Genomic DNA, 25894 nt, shown 5'->3' with positions numbered 1-25894 from the left:
ATAATCTGTATAGCTCAACCGATGAATTGCTTATGCTTGTAAATTGAAGTAATTTGCATGATATGCATTATCAGTTTTTGTATATCTGACCTGATTGAATTGTTTATGCTTTTAAATTGAATTAACTTACTTCCTACTTACTTATATTTTATAGTTCAACTGATGAATACTTGTTTAGGTTTGTAAATTGAATCATCTGATTGCTATGTACTGTATATTTTTGGTAGAGCCACCAATGTAGCTCAGCCAGAGACTCGCTAGCCTGCTGATTCAGAACTACATTCGGGTTTCAGTTAGATTCCTGCTTGATCTGATTACCTGATTGGGTTTTTTCCGAGGTTTTCCCCAACCATAACGCAAATGCCAGGCAATCTATGGTGAATCTTCTACCTCATTTCACTTCATCTTGCCAAAAAATTGTAATCTTATAAAACTGTGACTTGTTCCACATCTTAAAGCTTCAATACTAATGAAATACAATAAATGAAATGAAACATCAATAGACTAACAAAACGAATTATCAACCTTTTGAGAGTATACATTCTTTATGAGAGAAACTTGACATATGAGAGACAATGTTCAGGACTTACCTTCTGATGGTAGTCTGCCAAAACCTTCTGGTATTCCTTCACTTCATGTTTTCTCATTTTGAAGAGTTTGAGATACAACAGTGACTGGCAACGAAGACTGGAAAAAAAAAAAAAAAGACCACAATGTAAATTCGGTACAACTCTAAGCAATGATGGTACATTTTCAGGAAGTAACAAAGCAACATGTACTAATACAATGCTACAAAAAACAAATTTGGACCCTGTTTCACTCTTTGCTATCAGTAAATTCTATAAAAGAGGGCAATCTGCTCATTTAGTTCTCATTTCCGTACATTTATTGATCTGGTTCCCAAAGTTTCATATTTCAATATTTTTGTGTAATGATTTAAATGGTTTTTCTATTTATAAATGTTTGCATATTTAATCAGTAGTCCAAAGACTGGTTGAAACCTCATAAATGAATCAATAAGACATTCTCATGAGGCAACTAAGCTAAGAGATAATGGGTAGAGTGACCAGTTCTATTTCCTCTCCATTGCATACATCGCTAACTAGTAACATAATTCACTAGCAATGCACATAACCTTTTAAAATATAAAATCCATGAGGATGGATCCATACATATTCATACATTTATTGCTAAATTTTTGCATGTGCATTAAAAACTTTCTTTCACATGTAATTGCTTTTATATTCAACAATATGGGTTCCATAAATGCCTGACGAAACTTCACACTGTTTATGCTAGTGCAATGGCCGTACTTTTCCTTCCAAATAAATATAACTGAAATTTAGAGTGGGGTTACTCCATCGAACAGTAAGTATACAGAATAACAAACCATACAATAATTAGCTTTACACTGTTTCGTATTTCGCAGCAGAAATTATATGACTCACTCAAAATATACGAAAACAAGATGTGAAAGTTTACACATATAAAATGAAAGGGGAGAAAAAAGAAAAAAAAACTAGAATGTAACATTAAGAATACCAGATCGTTCATTTTGCAATCCACAGTTAGCTCTCATATAGAGACAGGTATTGTATCACAGAATTATTTATCTGTTGAGAACAATCAAAGTTGGGCATGGTTTTACATATAGTAAAACCTTGGATTACGAGTAATTTGGTTGGCGAGTGTTTTGAAAAACAAGCGAACAATGAGGAAACATTTTTGTTTGATAAATGAGTGATGTCTTGCAATATGAACAGCACGATTTGTACATAACTTGCTTTGCTTGTGAGCAACAGCAAGAGACAATGGAGGGGATCCTGTCTCAGGAAGAGAAGAAAAGAGCAGACGAATTCCTTGCTTCAAATGAGATTAAAAAGGTGTGTAAAATGTGGGAAGCAGTACAAAATTTTGTTCAAATTCACCATACTGATAAGGTTGTAGCAGTGTGTGCGATAAATCTGTTTAATGACATCACAATGTCACATTTCTGCAAAATCCTCAAAACGAGACAAAAGCAGGTGTCATTGGATAGGTTCTTAGTCAAAGCAAAAGATTCCAGTCAGTCAAACAGTCAGAAGTGATTCTATCAGTGATGGTGAAAATATTTTCTTTAAATGTTCAAGATGTTTAAATAAGCTATAAAACAGGTGAAAGACACTCAAAAACAAAATACAGTAAAGTAATTTGTGTTACACTATTGTACTGAATTCTACCTAAATTATGTTGTATTTTATATGAATAAAAAGGTTGTGAAACGAATTAATATGAATTTGCATTGTTTTTTTAAGAAGAAAATCACTTTAATATGCAAATGTTTTGGATTAAGAGCACGTTTTCGAAATCAATTATGCTTGTAATCCAAGGTTTTATTGTATTTAGAAAGCACTATTTAAATAACAGACACATACAAAATCAATGTAGTCACAATAATGTTGTTATCTAATGCCAGGCGTTTGACAATAAAATCATTTGACCTCTTGCACTCCAATATTTTTCAAAGATATTATCATGGTCAGCCACTGAAACACAGATTTTGAGGTGTTCCAAATCCATTTCTTGGTTTGAGTTGCACAATGGGCAGTTAGAGGACTGGTATTTTCCAATTCTATGCACGTGTTTGGCCAAACAGTCATGGCCTGTTGCCAATCTAAATGCAGCTACAGACGATTTTCGTGGTAAATCGGGAATTAACTGTGGATTATGGCGCAGAGAGTTCCATTTTTTCCCCTTGAGATTGTGTTATCAAATTTTGTTTGTTGAAGTCTAAGTATGTAGATTTAGAAGCTTTCGCCTACTGACTCTGTAGGCATCTTCAGGGAACTGATGGTACCGATGTCTGAATGTCTCTCATATATATATATATATATATATATATATATATATATAAATTGGTTCGTTCAGGTGATGCAGGATTGGCCAGCGGTGGGACCAATCCAGGGCCAGGAATTCTGTGTGTTCATAAGCTCCGCCCTTACTGGAGTTCCTCTTGTGATGTTGGCGGATGGCAAGCTTGGATTGGCTGGCTGAGCTGGGTGCTGGTCCTTGGTACTCGGTGTAGGTTCTCGTGAGGGCTTTAGTCTGTTCAAGGCCAGAGGCCATTGAAATTAGATTAGAAAAGAACAACTTCAATAGGGATGGTGACCTGCAACTCAGCAAGGCATGAACGCCGGCCTTGAACAGACTAAAATCCTCACAAGAACCTACACTGAGTACCGAGGACCAGTACCTAGTTCAGCCGCCCGATTCAAGCTTACCATCCGCCAACATCACAAGAGGAACCCTGATAAGGGCGGAGCTTATGAACACACAGAATTCCCGGCCCTGGACTGGTCCCACTGCTAGCCAATCCCACATCATCTGACCGAACCAATTTATAGAGACATTCAGACATCAGTATCATCAGTTCCCTGAAGATGGCTATAGAGTCAGTATCCGAAAGCTTGGAGTATTCCACAACTTTAACTTGGCTGATAGCCCGTGAATCCATCATTAAGAACTGGATTAACTTATATTGTATATTATCTGCTTATCATCTGAATGTATCATGACATGAGAAAGGCCCTCCATTACTGAGACTATTCACTCACACTGTCAATACAGGTCTAACTTCAAGCTCCAATATTTTCCCTTGTCTAGTACAATATAACCACCTTTTCAACCTCTCCAACCAAATGAAATACCGGTAGTTCCAATGTCTGTCACTGGTAATAAAAATGTATTGAGAGCTACACTGTTTTTCGTAGAAGTAAATAGGAATAAATAAAAATTCATATAAATATCGCACATGAATTCTTATTTCTAATAATTTTTAATTTAGGTAATACAGAACTTATTGCATATTGATTGAGAAACCTTGACATTCACCTACCTTAGAACTGCTAATTTGTTGTCTATGCTGCCTTGTGGAGAATTATTTTGTTGACTTCGAAACTTCGAAGAAATGTACCTAAAGGGAAAAGAAAAATCAAATTACAATTACACAAATATTTACACAAAGAAATGAGTAAAATGATGTATTCCTATCCTGTGCATGTGGCTTGCCAAACAATAATATCCTGTTATCAACATCAACAATGCAACAGCAGATTTACGTGGCCCTTGGGGGATTTTGGGGTTAGTCAATAGAATTTCCCTGGTTTTATCTTTCGCTCCATCCAAATTTTGTTGTTTTTGGGCAGATCTCAATTTACCTTTCATAAGCTGTTTTACAGAATAAAATGGAAGTCCGATATTAGATAGTTGTAAGATTTCAGCGCCTTTTTTTAATCAAAAGGTCTGCTATTTCATTTTCCATCACAACACAATGTGAAGAAATCCACTGTCAACTTTTTCCTTGTCTGTTGTTCAGTTAAATAATAGACAGACACACTCTTTTTTCGCATAAGCAATAAACATAACAAAAAGTACATTAAAACATTTGAAGGTGTATTTACAAATCATGTGGCTATGATTAGTAAAATATCGATATTATTTTCACGAATTACAGCGAAAAGTTCAATTTGAAGTAGAACTGATTCATTTTGTGAAAAGCTCGTAATTCTAGCAATAAGTTGTTCATAGAAAATAAGTTTCAAATTTCGTTCAAAGCGGGAAGAATTTTCTAACTTGTCAAAAATATAGTTATGGACAGAACATGACGTCCTTAGTTCCAGGAAATACTAGTGGGTGACACTCAGCCTTTACCTGCAAACAAATAAATAGCGACTCTTTAGGCAGTGGCATGGGGCAGGGACTTCAAGATGTCATACTGGAATGGCTGAATGGGTTTTGAAACCCAACATAACTATGGTGATGCTATCATTTTTTAATTTGTTGCTTTGTGCTTAAATCTATCATTAGGACCACGCATTTCTTTAATTGATCATTAGTAGACGAAGAGTAAATTAGCTTTTATGGTTTTATTAATGTACTTACTTCCACTAAGAAGATTATATATAGAAGCAGTATATATAGAATAACTATAAAAGCGGCAAAAAACATATTAAAGAGATTTGAAGTTACCTTTACAAATGATATGATTGTGTTTAATAAAATATCGACACTATTTTCATGAAGGATAGCAAAAAGTTCAATTTCAAGTGAAACTGACTCATTTTGTGAAAAGCACAAAGTTCTAGCGATAAGTTTTTGATAGAAAATAAGTTTCAAATTTTGTTTCTAGTTTGTGTGTATGAAGTAAAAAAAAAAAAAATGATTTTCCGGCTTGACAAAAAATACAAATAGTTGTGGACAGAATATGATGTCCTTCATCCGAGAAATACCAATGGATGACACTTGGCCTATACTTACATGCTGTAGCGCAAACAAAAGGCAACTCTTCAGGAGGTGGTGTGAGACAAAAAGATTAAGATTCTCATGCTGGAATGGCCGAATGGGTTTTGAAAGAAACCTAACATAATCATCACGTGGATATTATTTGTTTTTAATTTAGTCCTTCGTGTTTAAATTCTATCAATTAGAACACACATTTCTTTAATTGATCATTGATAGGCACAAAGTAAATAGGTGTTTATGGTTTTATTAGTGTTCTCACTTACACTAAGAAGATTATATATTACAAGTTATAGGCTATATGAAAATAGTTAAGTATTATATTTATTTTTTTATTTATATTTTTAGCAAATTTAAGAAATACAGTGATAATTTTCACAAAGCTCTTCGTCAAATATTTCAATAAAAATAAAGCAAAATTAAAGTAATAGCACAGGTAATATTTCGCAAAAAACACGGAAAGTCGTTTTCTTTCCACGAAATTAAAAAAAAAAAAATAATGCCTCTAGCAATGGATTATTTTTTTACAATCCTGGATTTTAGTCATTTTGTAGACTGTTGTGACATTATAGCTTGTATGTCTGACTTTGAATCTGATAATATGACAGCATTTTGGAATTTTTTTAATCTGTATAAGAGATTTTGCAAAGATGTATGTATAAATAGCGGTAACTTCTTCTCCTACAGAATGGTAAAACGAAAAGAGAGGACGTGTTCCTCCAGCTCTTGCTCCTCTTGAGTCTGATATACGAAGGGGTGTGATTTCTTATATTAATGATATATGACCTTATTATTATATTATTATTATTATTATTATTATTATTATTATTATTATTATTATTATTATCTTGGCCTGCAAAAATTTATTGAAATTCAGTTTTTTTGTATCTCAGCTGCTATAAAAGCTAAATGAACAAAAATTGTCATGCTTAATATGCATACATCACACTTTATAAAATACTATTCAGAATATTAAAATTGCTAAAAATTACCTGTAAAAATAATATCAAATTTACATAATTTTTTTACAACCATAAAGCATTTACATAATAAAATATACAATTAATTAAATATCTGCATGATTTTTTTACTGGAATGTTTTAAAGACCTACATCAACAACAGAGTCTAAGATATTTTACCTATTCCTTCAAGAAATATTTTTTTTCTTAATTGTTACCTTCAATATTAAATTTTCTTGAGTAATTTTGAGAAGGGCTGTAGTTGTGCTGCGCCCTGACCTGAAGCCTAACTGGAAGGAATTTATAAGATTATAAGAATTAAGGTAATCTGTTATTTGCTTGTGAAAAATATATTCCAAAGCCTTTGAGAGAGCAAGAAGAATGCTGATTGGTCTGTCACTGGAAGCAGAGGGGAAATTAATTTTCGGGAGGGGTCACACTATGATTTTTTTTCCAAATTTGAGGATAAGTGGCGGTTATAAGTGAAGAACTGAATATACGGGCAACTTTTTACATGTGTATATTATGTATGTGTGTCTTTCCCCCCCCTCTCTCTTCAAATAGGAACTAAATTCTGTGCTCCAACTCACTTGATGAGACTCAGGGTGTCCTTGTACATGGTGAATGCTGCCTTCTCAGTGCAGCTCTCATGCTCCATGGCATTGCCCGTAAGCAGGAAGAACAACACAGCCTCTAGGTACTGCATGCCCTGTGCGGTGTGGTCTGTCTCCCTATCTGCGCCATGTTTCAGCCTCTTGGCCTCTTTCAGGTACTGATTCTGCTGATTCTGATCCCTGTCAACAAATATGAGTACATCACACCTCAGTGATTTACGAACATTGGTACACTTTACATTGCTATGTACAAACAGCCACATATATCTTCAAATACATTTTTTTTAGAGTGCAGAATAGTCTCAAGAATTATGTCAGAGCAGTTCAATGTGTCACAAGTTCTTTAAAAAAGATCTTATACTGAGATTTTTATGAGGATATAAATTTTACCATTGAATAATTTCGAGGGAAAAATTGTTCTGGGGTCGGGTATCGAACCCGGGACCTTTTGTTAAACATACCAATGCTCTACCAACTGAGCTACCCGGGAACTCTAACAGATCCAATTTTTCCCTCTATAACCACAGACCTCAAAGTGGGCTGACAACCATCAAGCAACCAACATTGAGTGCACACTAACTCTGTGTGACTTAAATTGTGTTTTTCTGTCAACGAACAGTGAACAGTGCAATTTTATCATCCATTCCTGCAGCATTCATTAATCTTGGTTAATTACAAATCGCATGAACTGATCACAAAATGTTTATTCAATGAAAATAACGTAAACTGAGGTATCACTTTTGTAGGGCTATAGAACTGTAGAGATCAACAAATCCTCGCAGAGTTATTTCAAACCTGATATTTACATAGTTGGTAGGTATAGTCGGAGGCACCGATTTTGGCAGATGACCTCGATGACATTTCCAGTAGGCGAGCCAATATTGTTTGTGTAAGCTGCGAGAATAAGATGCGATAACATTCTGAGTCGTTCATATTTTCATAACAGGAGCTCATATCAATTATCCTTATTATGAAACACATCACAGTACAGTCCTACTCAAAGAATACCTTTAATAAATGTAAATGACTTCCGTTCGCAATGATTTTACAATACCTCTCCTACATTTTCTAAATTAAATTAATTCTTAATTAAAAGGAAAAAGCATTGCATTGCGCATATATATATATATATATATATATATATATATATATATATATATATATATATATAATTCTACCCTTACCAGATCAATATACAAGATTTGTCCAGTAATAATCTAGGGATCGTCTACTGGTGGTGCGACAATTCAAGTTAATAAAATTACGATTCTTCTTAATAATCAAAATATAATTTGGTTAATTGGGTAAAATTGCATGCTGCGTAAGGTAGATTTATATAAGAGTATAATAAATAGGATTGTTAATGTTTAGGTGAGGGGTTTGGACTTTTTCCATTGCTGGTTGTCACAATCAAAAAATTAAGACACACAACGTTTCGAAGGGTGGTTCTCCCTTCGTCTTCAGGTGGAAGGAAGGAGAGGAGAGGAGAGGAGAGAAAAGACCTATTGTTGGGATCGTTATGTACAGCTATTCTGTATGACTGATCATCTCCTCTCCTCTCCTCTCCTCTCCTCTCCTCTCCTCTCCTCTCCTCTCCTCTCCTCTCCTCTCCTCTCCTCTCCTCTCCTCTCCTCTCCTCTCCTTCCACCTGAAGACGAAGGGAGAACCACCCTTCGAAACGTTGTGTGTCTTAATTTTTTGATTGTGACAACCAGCAATGGAAAAAGTCCAAACCCTTCACCTAAACATTAACAATCCACCATTGCTTTCCAACCCCTCATTTAGATCAAAATAGGATTGTAATGGATATTACAAGGGCAATAATTTCTTCACACGCACATTGTGAATAGAACAGAGAAGAAAGCATTTTAAAATATTCGAAATCGTACAAAATATCGGAGAAACCAATTTTCCCTGCACAAATTGCACCAATTGAAAAATATAATTACCATTCACAATAAATAAGCCAACTGTATTTTATGGATTCTAAAAAGTTGTTTATTAATCTAGAGGTATTGGCTGATGACTATATTAAATTCCAGCACAACATTCATTCAGAATATATAGAAATTACACTTTGGATTTTACTAAATGTATAGGCCTACTATCAAACGGTGTTACATACCCCCTTAAATACTGTACATGTGTTACCTGTACGATATCCGATATTTAATTTTTTTAAATATAATTCATGGTACTGAAACTGCCATATTGAATTCGCACAAATTGTATTATTCGTAATTTTCGTCTCGAAAACTCCTAAGATATCTAATTTAATTTTTCACCCATTTCTGTCCCACTCCACCACTTTAGGGACAAAGTCGGACTAAATAATACCTTATTCGTATTCTGTGATCGCAAAGATCCCCAGATATCGACTTTCATCGAGATCGGATGACATGAGATTTCTCACTCCCTTCTGCCTTCTCATCAATACCTTAGGATATGGTATTTAAAAAAATTTAAGAATGTTTAACCAATATTGTAGAGAGTAACCTTCATTTTAAATTTTACGTCTCTAGTTAAATATAGTTTAGTGAATTTTTAAAATCGTCGACTTCTTTCTCTCTCCTCTCTGCTCGGAAGTAAAAAAAACTGACGTTATTTCAAGGGAGTAGCCTACATGAAATTGAATTTTTTTTTACTTTCCTTATACATTTTAGAAACAATTCTGAGAGATGAGATGAATAGTCTAACCCAATTTTATGAGTGAATCTTTGTTTTAAATTTAAAGGCTGCACGTCTGCTGGTTAAAAAAAATAAATCGGTATAATTATTTTGATAGTTACTGCCTCCCATTTTCCATCCCTTAATGTTCGTATTTCGTAAAACTCAGTCTTATCTATTGACTAAGGATTAACATATTTCCATATACATATATATTTCCATATATATATAACAGATTATATTTCCATTTCGTACAATATTCTGGTCACGAGACATAATCACATACTTTGTCTTTTCGGGATTTACTACCAAACCTATTGCTTTATTTGCTTCAAGTAAAATTTCCGTGTTTTCCCTAATCGTTTGTGGAGTTTTTCCTAACATATTCACGTCATCCGCATAGACAAAAAGCTGATGTAACCCGTTCAATTCCAAACCCTCTGTGTTATCCTGAACTTTCCTAATGGCATATTCTAGAGCGAAGTTAAAAAGTAAAGGTGACAGTGCATCTCCTTGCTTTAGCCCGCAGTGAATTGGAAAAGCATCAGATAGAAACTGGCCTATACGGACTCTGCTGTAAGTTTCATTGAGACACATTTTAATTAATCGAACAAGTTTCTTGGGAATACCAAAGACACATATAGACAACTGTAATATTTGTTTAGTTTTTGGAGGTGACTGTCCAGAGTGCACAAACACTCGGGCGTGCATGTTTACTCTTATGTCCTACCCATTTCACTGCGACAGAGATAACAGCCGATCTTGCAGCGGTGAGAACTCGCTCTCCAGATCACAATTAGAAAATCCATCTGCCAAAATCCCTGGCGCGACCTATACCAACTGGAAGTCTCAATTATCATATTCTTATGAAACCACTTCTTTTGTAAACCATGACATTTTTATTGTCAGAGTTTTCTACTGTTCTTGCTCTAATCGCTATTCAAGGAATATATAACACACATTAAAAAGGCGAGTGTAATTTCTAAACAGCTGACAAGTTTCCAATCTCACCTCAATTCTCACACTAACCCTGACTCACAAACTGGAAACTTGAAGATTTCAGAAATGCTGTCTACTAATTAATAAAAGATGCCATTAGTAAATCAATCTATTATTACACTGAATGAAACATTTTTGGAGACAAAAATTCTATAGTATTTCATTTGATACTGTGTCTTGGACTAAAAATCCATTAAGGACAATTTTCAGTAAAATCACCAGTCTGTAATTAATTTGTATACTTCGGAAAACGAATAATGCCTTTTTCACATGTTTAATTTTACAGTATCTCGTTTACATGTTTCAGCCTGCTATCGCCAGTTTCAGAACTGGTTGTTGCTGGTCTTGGCACCTTTTGTTTGTGTTACCTGTGGGGGTGTGTTTGTATAGTGTAATGTGAAGTCAAAGAGTGTGTGTGTTCTGAAATTGAGTTGTGTGTTGAGAATTTCATTTGGATGTGTTTTTGTGTGTCTGTATATGTCGTATTGTTCTAGTGTGTTTAGTTTCTGGCTTTTTGGTTGGACGTGTAGAATTTCCATGTGTGTTGATGTCTCTGTAGGTGTGCATATGTGGAAGTGTTTTGTAATTTTGTTATGGTTGTGATGTTTCTTTGTAACGTGTTTGAAATGATCTGTCTGTCTGTCCTACGTAGAAGTTGTCACATTACAACCATAACAAAATTACAAAACACTTCCACATATGCAGAACACATGACAAATATTAACCACACCTACAGAGACATCAACACAGACATGGAAATTCTACACATTCAACCAAAAAGCGAGAAACTAACTAGAACAATACGAAATATACAGACACACAAAAACACATCCAAATGAAATTCTCAACACACAACTCAATTTCAGAACACACACTCTCTTTGACTTCACATTACACCACACAAACACACCCCCACAGGAAAAACAAACAAAAGGTGCCAAGACCAGCAACAACCAGTTCTGAAGATGGCCGATAGCAGGCTGAAACATGTTAACGAGGTAATGTAAAATTTAACACGTGAAAGACACATAATACGTTTTCCGAAGTGATATAGTATTAAAAGTTGTGTAATCAAGATGTATAATTTGTATAGTTTAGACACAAGGCTTCAAATAATCGCATCCTGTTAAGAAAGTAACATATCCAAACTTCCCACATAACTTTATTATTAAGTAGTCAATATCAACAAAATTTAATCTGGTATCTACTTCAGGAGAAAAGGCTGTACAAAGATAGACAAAGTGGAGAAAAACAAAATTAGTTATGAGTATCGGAAATGCTGAAAACCAGCGGCGTGCGGTGATGACGTTTTCGGGGAAGCGATTCCATGGAAACATTGTATGTAGGCAACAGACAGTTGAGCAATGGCATACATACAGGCACTGCTTCCCTTCACGTAACGCTACCACACACCACTGCTGAAAACGTATATTTTCGTAAAAGTCTCGAAATCTATTCTTTGTGGCAAGCATCATAATACTTTGTGTAACAGAAAGACTAAACTACACTTTAACTATCTTTGAACTGAATGTTTTCTACTAACATAATACAGTACTTGTATTCATTTTGCTTGCTTACTTTCCCATTGCAGTATGAGTAATATTGGGTCTCAACTCTTCAATACTAGTCTATGACAACATCAACAAGATGAACAAACCTGTCCTCATCCTCTGAGGCATCTTCCTCATCCCGCTCAAAGTATGAGAAGTACACTTTGTGTGCTGTATGTGGCCAGTTCATGGAGTAGCCATGGCTAGGAGGCATGGAGTAGCCTGCTGGAACTGCTCCTGAGTGGTCGGGGTATTGCAGGTCAGAGCCCCCTGGTGATTCGCATCCTGTGGCTGTGGCAGCTATCTCTTCACCGTTATCTTCTCGTTCATGATTTGTAGGAGGCGCATCAGTGAGGGCGACTGTGCTCTGTGCAAGAAAACCACACCACACATTTAATATCAGTAATGAAAGAAACATTTTTATTCAAGTACGAACTAACATACAATATTTCAGAATTTTATGATGACTGCATTGTCAATATTTTGGATATCACAAGTATAATGGGCAAATGAAAGTAGACGACCCTTTCACATTTTATACAATGTAACCGCCATCTAAGTAGTCTAAAATCTTTTTCATGACTCTAATCACTATGGAAGCCTGAAATCTCATAACTACAGTTCAGATAAAGTCACTGTATCAGGATAGGCATCCTTGGTTCGTGCATTTTGTTTACAAACATTAACTGTTGGGAAAAGCGCTCCCCATCCCCTAGCTGAAACATCAGTGAATGGAAAGTACAGCCCTAGTTAATGTTTGTATGGTATTCCGAAGTGATATAGTGTTAAAAGTTGTGTAATCAAGATAAATAATTCAATATTAAAACTGATGGATCAAGGATGCCTATCCTGATACAGCTACTTTATCCGAACCGTACTCATAATATTAGCCTTTATAAACAAAACTTGAGTGCAGAGAGCAATGTTAGGACCAGTTTGGCCTATTTGAGCATATTGGACACAACAGAGTAGGCACCTCTTTTAGCTTTTGGGCAAGAAGAACCTTGAAGTTCCGAAACAGAAAATTCAAATTTCAATAAGCTGAAAATCTCAACACCTTCATTACAATATCAACATGAAAGTTTGATATGTCATATCTTTGGTATCTATGGGCAGCAAATAGATAGAAACATAAGTAAATCTAAACAGTTTCAAGTAAAGAAAACATCAGGTTCAGCTGCTTGGGATATCCAAGCATAACACATGACAATGAAGATGTTGTATTACATTACTTTTGATAATGGAACCTTTATGAATGTCCGCAAGTGGGGGGGGGGGGGGGGGGAGGTTGAAAATCCCAAAGTTTTCTTCGAAAGAATAATTAGAATTTTTTAAATATATTTGAACTATGAAGGGATGTGAGGAAAGAGAATCTGGGGTAAGATTTCTGCATTAGATAATTGGATTCATTCTTACAGACAAACAAGGAAATATTTTTATATGAGAAAAACAAGATAGTCTTTAATGTCAATGACAAATTGGAAGCAGAAAACACAAAGAAGAGAAGAGAAACTAGGTTAGTCTAAACGAAGATGGAAAGATTCTTTCTTCTGTAATTTGAACAGACTATTAACACGTAACCATGATTGCTAACTTGTCTCTTATTGGTGGTGGTGTATAAAGTGGATTCCAATGGAATTACAGCTTAATTGAGTACAGAAAGGCAACATACTAAGAGAAGAATAACGATCAAATATATCGACCTTTAGACGAAATAATAAGCAAATAGATGTAAGATTAAAATAACATTTCAGTGCAATAAGTATAAGATATGTACCATCTATTATCAGGCAGTACATCTCACTTGACGATATATGTCAGAGGAAGAACAATTGTTTGTATGCATCTGCAGTCTGACAAGTGTAATATATAGCTAGTCGGTGGTGTATGCAATGAAGGGAGAAAGGAACTGGCCACCCTATCCCATTATCTCCTGGCCTAGTTGTATCATAAGTGTGCCTTCTTGGTGTCACTTGTGGGGTTCAGACCTGTCTTTGGACAGTTGACTAAACAACAACAAACAAGTATGCAAATAACTTATGCTACACATAGGTAAGTATCAATGAAGGCTGTGACTTCTTAAAAAAAAAATAAATAAATAAAACCTACAAGAAAGCTAACACTATGAGACACCAAATTTCCATCCCTTTGTGTGATGACAATAACTGATATTATTTTACACTGCATACAACTTGCAAATAAACTAATAATCACTCATGACTTTTACAGCATATATTGTGCTTCGCACAACTATTATATTGCTGATATAAACTCTTTTTATTTGTCTTTCAAGTGTTATAAAGTAAAAAAATTTCTTAAGAAGTTATATTATTAATATGTATTGATCATCATCCACATGTGCAATTTAAATTTTCAAATTTCAAAGAATCAAAAGCATTAGGAATGTCAACCAATGAAGGAAAAAAAGAACGACTAGAATATATAAAATAAAAATAATATAGAAGAAAGTATATTTAAAGATAATGAACTAATTGCATTTATCTGTTAAAATGGTCAAATAAATCAATAGAAATTCTAACCGAAAAATTATAGTTCCCAATAAAGAAAAACACACAACGAAAACAATACTTTCAATCACCGCATTTTGTATATCTTTTTGATTACAGCCTTTACCTCCGACAGCTGTCTTATGATAATATCTCATTTTGTGTGTATGTGTGTTTATGTGCGCACACGTGCTTTTATGCTGTATGAGCACATGAAGTACGTATTTATGTATATGTCTAAAAGAACACATACATGTGTTTGACATGTGGCAATATGCTAGATCCATGTTCAGAAGAATAGGACTAAAATACTCAATGTTGGCATTCCTATTGTTTGTGTGTTTCTTCGGTCCCTCCAGGTAAAATTTGAAAGTAAGGCCATATATAACAATTAAAAACATTTCTTTAGCCTCTTGTATGGTCTTATTTTACACTTATTATTTTTTGCCATTTTCTGTGAAAGTACACTTCAATTTAACGCTATTTTATTGTACCTGCCAGTTAACTACACATTTTAAGATTTTTTCAGTCTCTGTCGTCTTAAGAAATCTGCTGAGAACTTACCGAAACTTGTGAGATATTTGCTAAGCCATTATATTATGTAACATTCATCTACAGCTACATTAAAAGCTTCTGTGTCCGTTCATTTCAAAATTGCAAGCTTGTGAAATTGTGATAAGTACCCTTTATATAAAAGATTGCAATGCTGAAAAACTACAACACTTTATTTCTAGATTACGTCCTCCTAAATTGATTATTTTCACCACTGTCCATGCTATTCATTAACTGCCGAATCTATACTTTCAGTATTATTCTGCTAATAATAACTTTACCTTTAGCAAAATGATTAAGAGCCTTGTTCAAAGAGTTTTGCAGAGTAGTGAGCAGAATTAGACTGAGACTGATTTATAAATAATAAAATAAAAATAACTATGGCGCTACAGTCCTTTAAGGGCTCAGACTGGCTATTGGCCTCATGCCCACATGCTGATGCAGAGATGAATGATCGTCCCATCAAAATGGAAGTACTGTGTGGTTACAACGATGATCCCCCCCCCCCAGTCATTATAAATGGCTTTCGTAACTCGATTTTACTACCCAAAAGAGTTCCCCAAGTGCATCACGATGCTGAGTGGGCATTGGTTCCATACACTGGGCAAAAGTTCATGACAAAATTTCTTCCCCATGAGGACTCAAACCAGTGTGCATTCAGTAATGCAAGTGAGACTTATTTAAGCTCTGAAAAGTGTACATAAAAATCGAATTCAAGAACAATACTTGGCAAAACCATCTTCTGAAAATGGTATTTCGAAAATAATTCAATATTAAATTAAAATGTGATATTTTATTCGGGGGGGAAAAAAAAAAAGAAAAACCTGACAAGTTGATGACAAGTCCTTGCCATTTTCATACTCAAAGAAATTTATATCCTAACAAGCACGGACAACTGTCTGCAGTTCCAATAACAATATAAAAAAACTATTATATATATATATATATATATATATATATATTTATTAATCCATCATGACCGTGCACTGTAGTTAATGAATATGACCATAACACTGACTGCAATTAAGAGGTGTCTTCAGATTAAAACTTCTTTAGTCATAAATAGCACATTTTTTTGTCAATGTCAATGGAAACATTACCGAACTGGAAAGGGAGTTGGAGGTGACGTAGATATAGTAATTAGCATATATAATTATAGTCAGTTATTTATAAACATGTCATGATTTATCTTTCCTCAACTATATTATTAAGATAGAATTGAACACAACATGCAAATGTCAAGTATTCATTTATTTCAGTATATATTTAATAAGAATATAAAATTAACAAGCTGCATACTGCAATAACATAGAAAGAAAACTGAACAAATCATATACAAAATTAAAATTATCGTGACAAACATAAAATTTGAACATGAACTGAATACTGATATTGTACAAAACTATATATTTTAATAAACACTCAAATCAAACAAAACAATAATAAAAGAATAAATCATATCAACATATGCACACTAAAATTGAGCACACTATTTTTCCAACTCTGCTGTAATATTACTTTTCACAGTACCATTCATTTTTCAGTATAATTATTTACAAAACATTTGCAGAAATACTACAATATACTCTATATTCTGAATGGCTAAAAGTTTTATATTATGTTCCCCTCAAAACATATAAAGTAAATAAATAAATTTTAATATAATAAATACCCTACATGTGTAGCACCATTTGGGGAAAATCAGTTCTTCTATCACTGAGTGTTTTGTACTTGTTTATGACTATTGTCAAATAGGGTGAATTTAAAATGTAAGTTAAGCATTATGGAATCTCACAACAATTCTGGTGCAGTATCAGTATTTTCATCAACTCAAAATATATCATAAAACCTCAAGTACAAGTACAACAACAACAACATTATTAATTCCAATAATCAAATATCGTTATCACTAGATGGAAAAACAGATAAATATTACAGTTTAACTTCACTATATGGTCATGAATTAGCACTACATCTTCAGTATTTACTCTCATATCTCAAACTGAACAGGAAATAATTGAACTTATTTCCTTTCCTTCACACCAATGATAGACAATGTTATTCCACGAAAAGTTAAGTAATTTATGATCAACCATTAATTATGATTTAGATTTTTTCGGAAAACAATATGCACAATATAGCAACAGTCTGCCACATTTTTATTATTATTTTCCTCTCCAAGATCAGTATGGCATCAAGCAGGTAGAAAGTTGTAACAAACTAGACTTTTATTCTGGATTGCATCTTGATACAGGACGATTTTTCTTTTTTCATTTTTACTGTAAATTTTATGAAAATTATTGTTGCAGGAATGAATGTAATGAAAACTTTTCAAGTCATGCACATTTTAACCCGAAAAGAATTTACGAAAAACTTTCAAAATGAGGTCCACACGAACTTTAGGAATTAGTGAACTTTAGATAATTTTGTTGCCTATGGATTCACAATAATAGATTTAATTAATTAATAGACAAATAATAATAATCTGTGGTTCGAAAGCCCATGAAGGGCCAAAGCTGACTAGCCAACTGCTGGTCTCACATCTGCATGCCTCAGCAAAGGTGAACAATCATCCAATCAGCATGGAAGGATCATGTGGTCTAAATAATGAACCTCCAGCCATTACAGCTGATTTTCTAAATTGAATTTCACTATACAGCATAGCTCCCCAAATTCATCACAATGCTGGGAGTAGCCGAAATTCCTGAGAAAATTCCTTTCCCACGAGGACTCGAACCAGTGCTCATTCTGTAACGAGAGTTCCGGCATGATGCCTTAGACCAGCGGTTCCCAAACTTTTTCAACCACGGAGCCCTTTTTGAAGCAAAAGTTTTTCGTGGAGCCCCAAGAAATGTTTACTTTTTAGTTTTATCTGTCTACGTTCTATGAAGCATATTTCACACGATACATAAACGGAAGTATGAATATGTATGTATGTATATAAAGGAAACAATAGTAGAAAAGTACTTCATATAGTTTATTTAAATCTACAAAATGATATTAACAAGTAGTTAAGATATTTAAAAAATGTTACAATATTACATGTACACCCGAAGTTAATGTGAAGAATGTGCCTGTTTCTTGCGACAGTGTTTGTCAATGTCCGGTGTCATAGAAGTCAGTTGAAGACGTATATCGTCTTCTGTGTCCAAATAAGTTCGATATTTTGTTTTTGTAGCCGTGTACCTCGAAAAGGTCGTTTCACTGAGGTACACAGTACCAAAAGACAGTGAGAGAAATTTAGCTTTTGAACTTAACATCAAAAGATCCTCCCCTAACTTAGCCCAAAATTTGGGAAATGATTTGCTTTTAAATTATGCCTGACAGTGGCTGTTCGAAACCATGTCTATAAGGACCTCATATCTGAAGCAGTGAGGGCTGCTGGTTTTGACATCACTGGAAAGGGATCTACAATCCACTCATATTTCATTAGAATGGATTCCTGAGTGTCCCTTGGAAAGTACGAATTCATATTTTGAAGCAAATTGTCAAGGTGTTCTTTCATTATTGCTATGAATGAGACATTCATTGTTATGTTTTTTCTTCTATAAAGTTTGAAGTCAATTAGAAACGTAAGATCCTTAAGGCCCATTCACAATGAAAATTAAACATAACCATAACATAAACACAGAAGTTTGCGTCCAGGCTACCAAATGGGATCATTCACAATGATTCACATAAGCATTGACATAAACATTACCATAAGACGTTAACATGAAAGTTTGCAAACTCCAAACTTTCATGCTTATGCTTACGTGAATTGCAAACAGAACACAATCGTGGAGCGCTGAAGTATACGACAGAATATGAGGAAATGACGTCGTTGTTATGTTTCCATGGTTACCCAGTATGCTCCCATCGTGAATGATGGTATGACTTCTTGATTTTACTGTAACGTTAAGTTAAAGTTTACGTTATGTTTAATTTTCATTGTGAATGAGCCTTTATTGTCGACGCTTTCTATGTAGAACGCTATTTTTTTTTCGGTGCTACAATTTCGTCATCAGTATCAAATATAGTCTTCCGTTTACCTTGTATGTGTGTGCTGAATTCATTTTTGAAAAAGTCTGCCAAGTAACATAATTTGCACAACCATTCCGGATCATTCAAATAATCTGCTAGCAAACTGTTCTGGTAATTCAAAAGTGAATAAACTTCCGTTCGAAGTTCATGTAATCGGGACAACGCTTTACCGCGCGACAACCATCACACTTGTGTGTGTAATATTACTAACAATGACTTGTGTATGCTACTCATATCTTCACACAGGATTTTAAGTAGTCTACACTGCGAAGGTCATACCTTAACAAAGTTGATAATTTTGACGGCGTTGTCTAGTACCTGCTTTAATAAGCTGGCATTTTTTCGTTGCGAAGGCGTGTTGGTGTAGTACACAGTGACTACTTGTTCAGTTCTTGATCCTTGTAACAGCGCCAGCAAGGCCATGGTAGGTCCTTACCATGGCCTTTGCGCCATTTATGCACACGTCAATGCAATTGTCCCATGGTATCGAGTTTTCAAGGAAGAAGAAAAAATTTCAGTACTGCTTGTAGAGGATGACAATGGCTGCAGAACAAAATATTTCATGAAAGAACCTGAAAATCCATACCGCACAAACATCATTAACATAGCTAATCCGGCAAAGGCAGTGGATTTGTCAAGTTGTAACGAAAATTTTGTTTAACTGATACAGAAAATCATGATATTTTTTACGTCTTTTCATATATTCTGGATTCCATTATGAATAGTGTTATTTGATAAGGGCACATTGGAAATCAAGTTTGCAGTTTTCTCGTTCACCATGCACTTCACTACCTTCACTAATAGTGGTTTCATAAGAGTTTCAGCAAGGGTGAGGTTTACCAGCAAGAGCCTGGTCATGACTAACCAAGTACGACGTTTTCAGTGCTTTCTCGTTGTTTGTTTTTACATGAGGTAAAATTTCGTCTGAACTGCATGGAGTTCGTCACTTTTTCTTTCGAAGTAGTCTGCAGTTTTATTTGTGAATTTTTGAATTGAGAAATGCCATCTAAGTTTGGCAGGGAACATAGAACTATTGGGAAAAACTTTGTTACATATAACACACTGTGGACGTTCATCTGCAAACTCATTGAATCCGATGTCCAAATATAAATCACAATATTTTCGTTTGTTACTTTCAATACCTCTACACTAGGCATCGTAGACTCTGAGAAAGGATCATGTTCAACATATTCGCACTATCTTCTTTGAAAGTAAGGTTATAGCTGTTATCTCCCTTTGACTGAACACTGGTTGATAGCTAATGACTCTTAGGTCTTAGGGAGCCCGTCTTAAGCCACAGTTCCGGTTCAACGAAAGTTTAGCTAACACATCTGCTATCAAATTAACATGCAGGTATACAGTATTTATATTTTTTGAGGTAACGTAACAGTCAATAGACTGTAGATTCCACGTACCATGAATAACAAACGCTGCTTGCCTAGTATATAAAAACATAAAATAAATTTCGAGAATCACTGAGTACTTGGCAGGCAAGAAAGATCGAGATAGTTCCAGTGATGAGTAGATCAAATATTAATGCTTCCATGTAGCAAGAAGATCGCAAACTACTCTCTCAGAAATTATTTTTTGCTTGATGGAAATAGTTTCCATTTCCCCCGCTACAGACTAGATGGAATTACCAATTTTTGTCATCTTCATAATTTCCGCAGACGGAGCCCCTGAGAATCATTCGCGGAGCCCTAAGGGCTCCGCGGAGCACACTTCGGGAACCGCTGCCTTAGACCATAATGCTATGGCACAGGACAATTAGTAGATACAAAAGATAATTTAAAAATGAAACAGTTTTCAGTTTATCTCGCTAGAAACAATTTTACAATTTTATCAGATAGGTACTTTTTAAATCAATTAAGTTATTTCTGACTTTCGAGTTACTAAGATTGAGGAGTTAATTTCACAATTGTTTTGAATACAATTATTGTAAAACCGTAAATTTTGTGGGCAAATTACTACCATATATTTTATAAAGTGAATTTTTCTACAAAATCTTACACGCAATATATATAGTATAAATTCAACTGTTGTTACAAAAATGTAAAACAATATTTATAAAGTTCACAATGTTTGAAGAAAACTGTCCACAAAGAAGCAAAAAAGTTGTTCGGATTTTTTTTTTTCATTTAAAAAGTTATAATAAGTTTCCTTTCTTTCCACTATACATATCCAATTGTTTCTTTTATCATATGAAAACACTATAAAGTATGTACTAAATAAATTTTCGAGAATTTAGTGCTATTTCATGACCTATATTCTTTGACTGACTTCTGGAATTGATATTATACTCACTGAAGAATGGGTCTTTAAGTTACCAGTAAATAATAACCTTTGGTAATGTGTATGTACAGCATAATATTATGTTGTAAGAATACAACAATTAACATCACTTCAGTATTATTGTTGTCCAGTTTGAATATTAAGAACTTTAAGCTTACAACTTAGTTGACAGAAATTTTTTTTTGAATATAAGAGTGTTCATTACTTTGCTCTTAAAATGCATTTTTAAAGTATAAAGTTCTACCACAGTATATAAATACTGTGCACTGTGGTACTGCCATTTACGTCAATATGTAAACAAATTTGAGAACTTTTTCTATTTTATATTGTGTGCTCAGCAAATATAAAGTTTACAGTACACACAGAACACAAAGAATAAAATAAAAATGGTTATAAAAAATAACTGATTTATGTAAACAGGTTATCATGATTCTAAATATGCTCACCCACATACAATGTTACCTTCCCTTCCCTCCTAACACATATGTACAAGTGGATGAACATAAACATACTTTTACATTTCATTAAATTTAATTTCTACAGCAATTCATGACAGATAACACAAGAAAGTCAAGTCCAGTAAATAAATCATATACTTAAATACAGAAATCTTAATTATTGTAATTCATACAGAATCATATCAACGTTACCCAATAACATTAAAACTAAAACTGTTGAAAGACAAAGGGCACTGAATGTAGTTCCAGTCGTTGACAAAAATTAGATAGAGCATTTTTTGATTGAGTTACATTTCATAGCAGAACGAGATTTTATTTTAATGTTTCATGTGTTTCTTGCAACTGTAGCAACAAAACGTGTACAAATATTACAAATTAAGTCGAATTATATGAAACTATTCCAAAAATCATAGTAAAAATTGCATTATCATGTCTCTTCACTGTTGATGTTGTCAGACAGTATTTACAGTAGCAGCCCTTTTCTCTCTATAACTTCAGTTTTATGTTGATAAACGAAGGTATAAAATCTCACCCTACTTCCCCTAGTGACAAAAGCCATTACTCATATGTTCTTTTAGTTCTTTCAAAATTGTGACTTTCCATCACATAAATATAACTATACCAGATGTCATCAACTCGTTAAATTTTAATTTTAGATGTGGACTATTTCTTATCCTCTGTTCCTTAACACTCCCTCCTTCTTTACTTTCTGGCATACATACACTACAGCAAATGGCAGTGGTTTGAGTAACGAGATCATAATCTTTCTTTTGTAACATTTAAATAATATTTATAAAAGGTACAGTAAGAAAATGGTGAATACAAAATATTTTGTCAAGGCACATATGGCTTTCAATATGGCATATTTTACTTTGTGAAACGAAAAAAGGTACTTTATTCTTTCTGTCAAAATGCCATTTCCTTAGGTGAATAAATCGAAATACAGTATTTCTTGTTTGAGTCTCTTAAAAAAGGCACTTAATTCTTCCTGTCAAGATATCATTTCTCGAAGTAAATAACTGAAATATCTCACGTTTATATATATCCCCCCCTCCAAAAAAAAAAGCACTTTATTCTTCTTATCAAGAAGCCATCTCCTTAAGTGTAGGCCTATATATACACACACTTTTCTCTGCGAGATTAAACAATTCATTTTCTATTTCAGTTATTTGGACTACTTCCCCTACGGCTTTTTTGGAGTGTTGCTTTGAATTTATGATAATTCAAAATATGTCAACTCTTAATGAAGATCATATTACAGTCTTTGGAAGATTCAACATTATAACAACTAAATTATCATCAGATATATATAGAAGTTTACAATGAAAATTAACAATGTGAAATTTTTCAATAAACAATTTTTGAGTTAACTCTCAACACTTTTATTTCTTTCAAAGTTTTTCATAATATAATATGTATGCCTATGCTTTTTCTTCTCCTCCTCTATTTTTAGCAAGAAATTCCCAATTTATAGCAGTCTTCTTTGCTTGAGTCTACCCGGGTATCTTAATCAGACAGACAGGGCAAACTTTCTGTTGCCTGCTATCTCTCAGCATACATTCTGGCAAGAACATTACTAGCGCTTGTGGATAAAGTTCTTGCCATGTCACGACACTATAATGTGACAAAGTTATTATTTATTTACGGAAATGAAAACAATCTCACCTGAATTTCGGAGCAGATACTCAAAATATCCTTCATTATCTTCTATACGCATACTGCAGCATGTGTGAAGTTCTGGAACACTCTATACCAGGCATGTCAAGAACATGGGCAACATTACGAACGGTTGTCAATCAGAGTGCAGTTTGTGGGTGCTGTGGTTTGAATGTGCAGAAGAGAAACTCTCAATGAGGGGTGTACGTTGTTCAGGGAATAAGTACTACAGCAATGTAAAGTTAATACTAGGTTATACATAGTCATCCTAGAATCATTTAAGTAGGAAATTTATGTTTCGACAATCATGTTAAATAATATTTCTTTGCAGGTACTTGACAATACTTACATACTTACATATGACTTTTAAGAAACCTGGAGATTCATTGTCACCCTCACATAAGCTCGCCATCAGTCCCTATCGTGAGCAAGATTAATCCAGTCTCTACCATCATATCCCACCTCCCTGATATCCATTTTATATCATCCTCCCATCTACGTCTCGGCCTCCCCCAAGTCTTTTTTCCCTCCGGCCTCCCAACTAACACTCTATATGCATTTCTGGATTCGCCCATACATGCTACATGCTCTACCCATCTCAATAATTTGGATTTAATGTTCCTAATTACGTCAGCTGAAGAATACAATGCGTGCAGTTCTGCATTGTGTAACTTTCTCCATTCTCCTGTAACTTCATCCCTCTTAGCTCCAAATATTTTCTTAAGCACTTATTCTCAAACACCCTTAACTTCTGTTCCTCTCTCAAAGTGAGAGTCCAAGTTTCATAACCATACAGAACAACCAGTAATATAACTGTTTTATAAATTCTAACTTTCAGGTTTTTTGAGAGGAGACTGGATGACAAAAGCTTCTCAACCGAATAATAACACGCATTTCCCATATTTATTCTGTGTTTAAAGGTGCAGTCCGCGATAAAATTCTAAATTTCGATTATATTATAGGATATTTACCAAAGTAACCCTTGGAATAATGGCATTTGTCGCATCTCTCTAAGTTTTTTAATTTGCGAAATATTTAAGGTCTTACTGCAACCTCTGACATCATAACCACCGATCACTTCGTTGCATTGTAGTTCCATTTGATATAGAGTGCAGAACGAGTAAATACGTATTCATATGCTACAATTAGGTATTATTAACATACTTAGGATCTATCGTATGCATATACGCATATACTGTAGTAATAACAATAATAATAATAATAATAATAATAATAACTTACCCAAACACTATTACAGTTTAAATTTCGTGTACAATCCATTCTGTTCCGGAAATATTATTCTAATTTTATTCACCACTCTATTCCTTCTTCCAATTACTGTCCACGAATTTATCCAAGCAACTAACTGCTTATAAGCAACATATCACCACGTTTTGTTTGTTGTATTGTCTTTTGTAAGTAGTTTCCCTACCATTTAAAAAACCTGGTTATTTTGAATTTCGTACTCATAATGATTAGAACAGCTTGAGCTGGTAAGGGTTCAAACTGAAAAGGTTTAATATTTCGATCCATTATAACATAAGTCAACGCCTTCACTGAGTGAGTGAATGTACTCATATATGAGACGTGAACTATTCATTATGAAGGGACTGCAAATGCGTGTTTATCTCACATCAACAATAAATTAGTACATGGCTTATATTATTCCATTGCGCTATAGTTGTTGAGTCACACGGTTTAGGCACGAATGCTGTGTTTGGGGGAACCTCTAAAACATGTGGATCATCGAATTGCGGCAGTTTATAACCACGAGCTACTGTCAAGACATTTTTCTGTTTATTTTCTCTCCACGCATTTTCCTTCTCGCTGTATGTTTTCTTTTCCACCCATCGAAAGTGGCTTTAGAGTACTGAAGTCTGGAGCCAGTTACATCTCTTTTCACGTTGTAATTATTGTTCATCTTCGCAATCATAGTTCTTATTATCATTCCACCATATGGAAAGTGTTTTCTCTTAGGGGTGTAAAGCAATCTCTCGTTATGGTATTATTCAAGTGTGCTGGTGTCACAAAACTGGTTAGTCTGCTTTAGGTCTTTTAAAAAGGCAGGATTACATACAACTTTTTTTCAGAGTATTGTAATCGCCGGATACAGGTTCGATCCATTCTCTCTCACTATTGTATGGGTGAATGTGTGCACATGTTTTATATGTCTCCGTTCGTGTATATTACAAACATGATTTAATACAGAAATGAATCTGTCTTCTAAGTCATCAGAATCACCTTTACATGTATAGCACATGATCACCGTAAGTGATATGTGATGCTGTCTTTCCACATTTATATTTTCTCATATGTTTATGCGGCGGTTTTAAGGTTTT

General features: G+C 34.2%; 1 protein-coding gene across 6 annotated transcripts in view; it reads right to left on the bottom strand.

Moving 5' to 3' along the window:
• lilli (AF4/FMR2 family member lilliputian) overlaps positions 1–25894 on the bottom strand; it is a 1088977-nt gene that overhangs the window by 14229 nt on the left and 1048854 nt on the right. For all 6 annotated transcript variants that reach the window (XM_069839798.1, XM_069839799.1, XM_069839800.1 and 3 more), the window contains 4 exons: positions 12175–12434; positions 6828–7031; positions 3875–3952; positions 591–687 (listed from right to left, as the gene is read on the bottom strand). In XM_069839798.1, the coding sequence (XP_069695899.1) occupies positions 591–687; positions 3875–3952; positions 6828–7031; positions 12175–12434 (639 nt within the window). The remainder of the gene's footprint in view (positions 1–590; positions 688–3874; positions 3953–6827; positions 7032–12174; positions 12435–25894) is intronic.

This window comes from Periplaneta americana, chromosome 11 (assembly GCF_040183065.1).
Source record: "Periplaneta americana isolate PAMFEO1 chromosome 11, P.americana_PAMFEO1_priV1, whole genome shotgun sequence".
Taxonomy (NCBI): domain Eukaryota; kingdom Metazoa; phylum Arthropoda; class Insecta; order Blattodea; family Blattidae; genus Periplaneta; species Periplaneta americana.
Note: the sequence above shows the minus strand (reverse complement) of the source record. Positions and strands in the feature narration are given on the sequence as shown.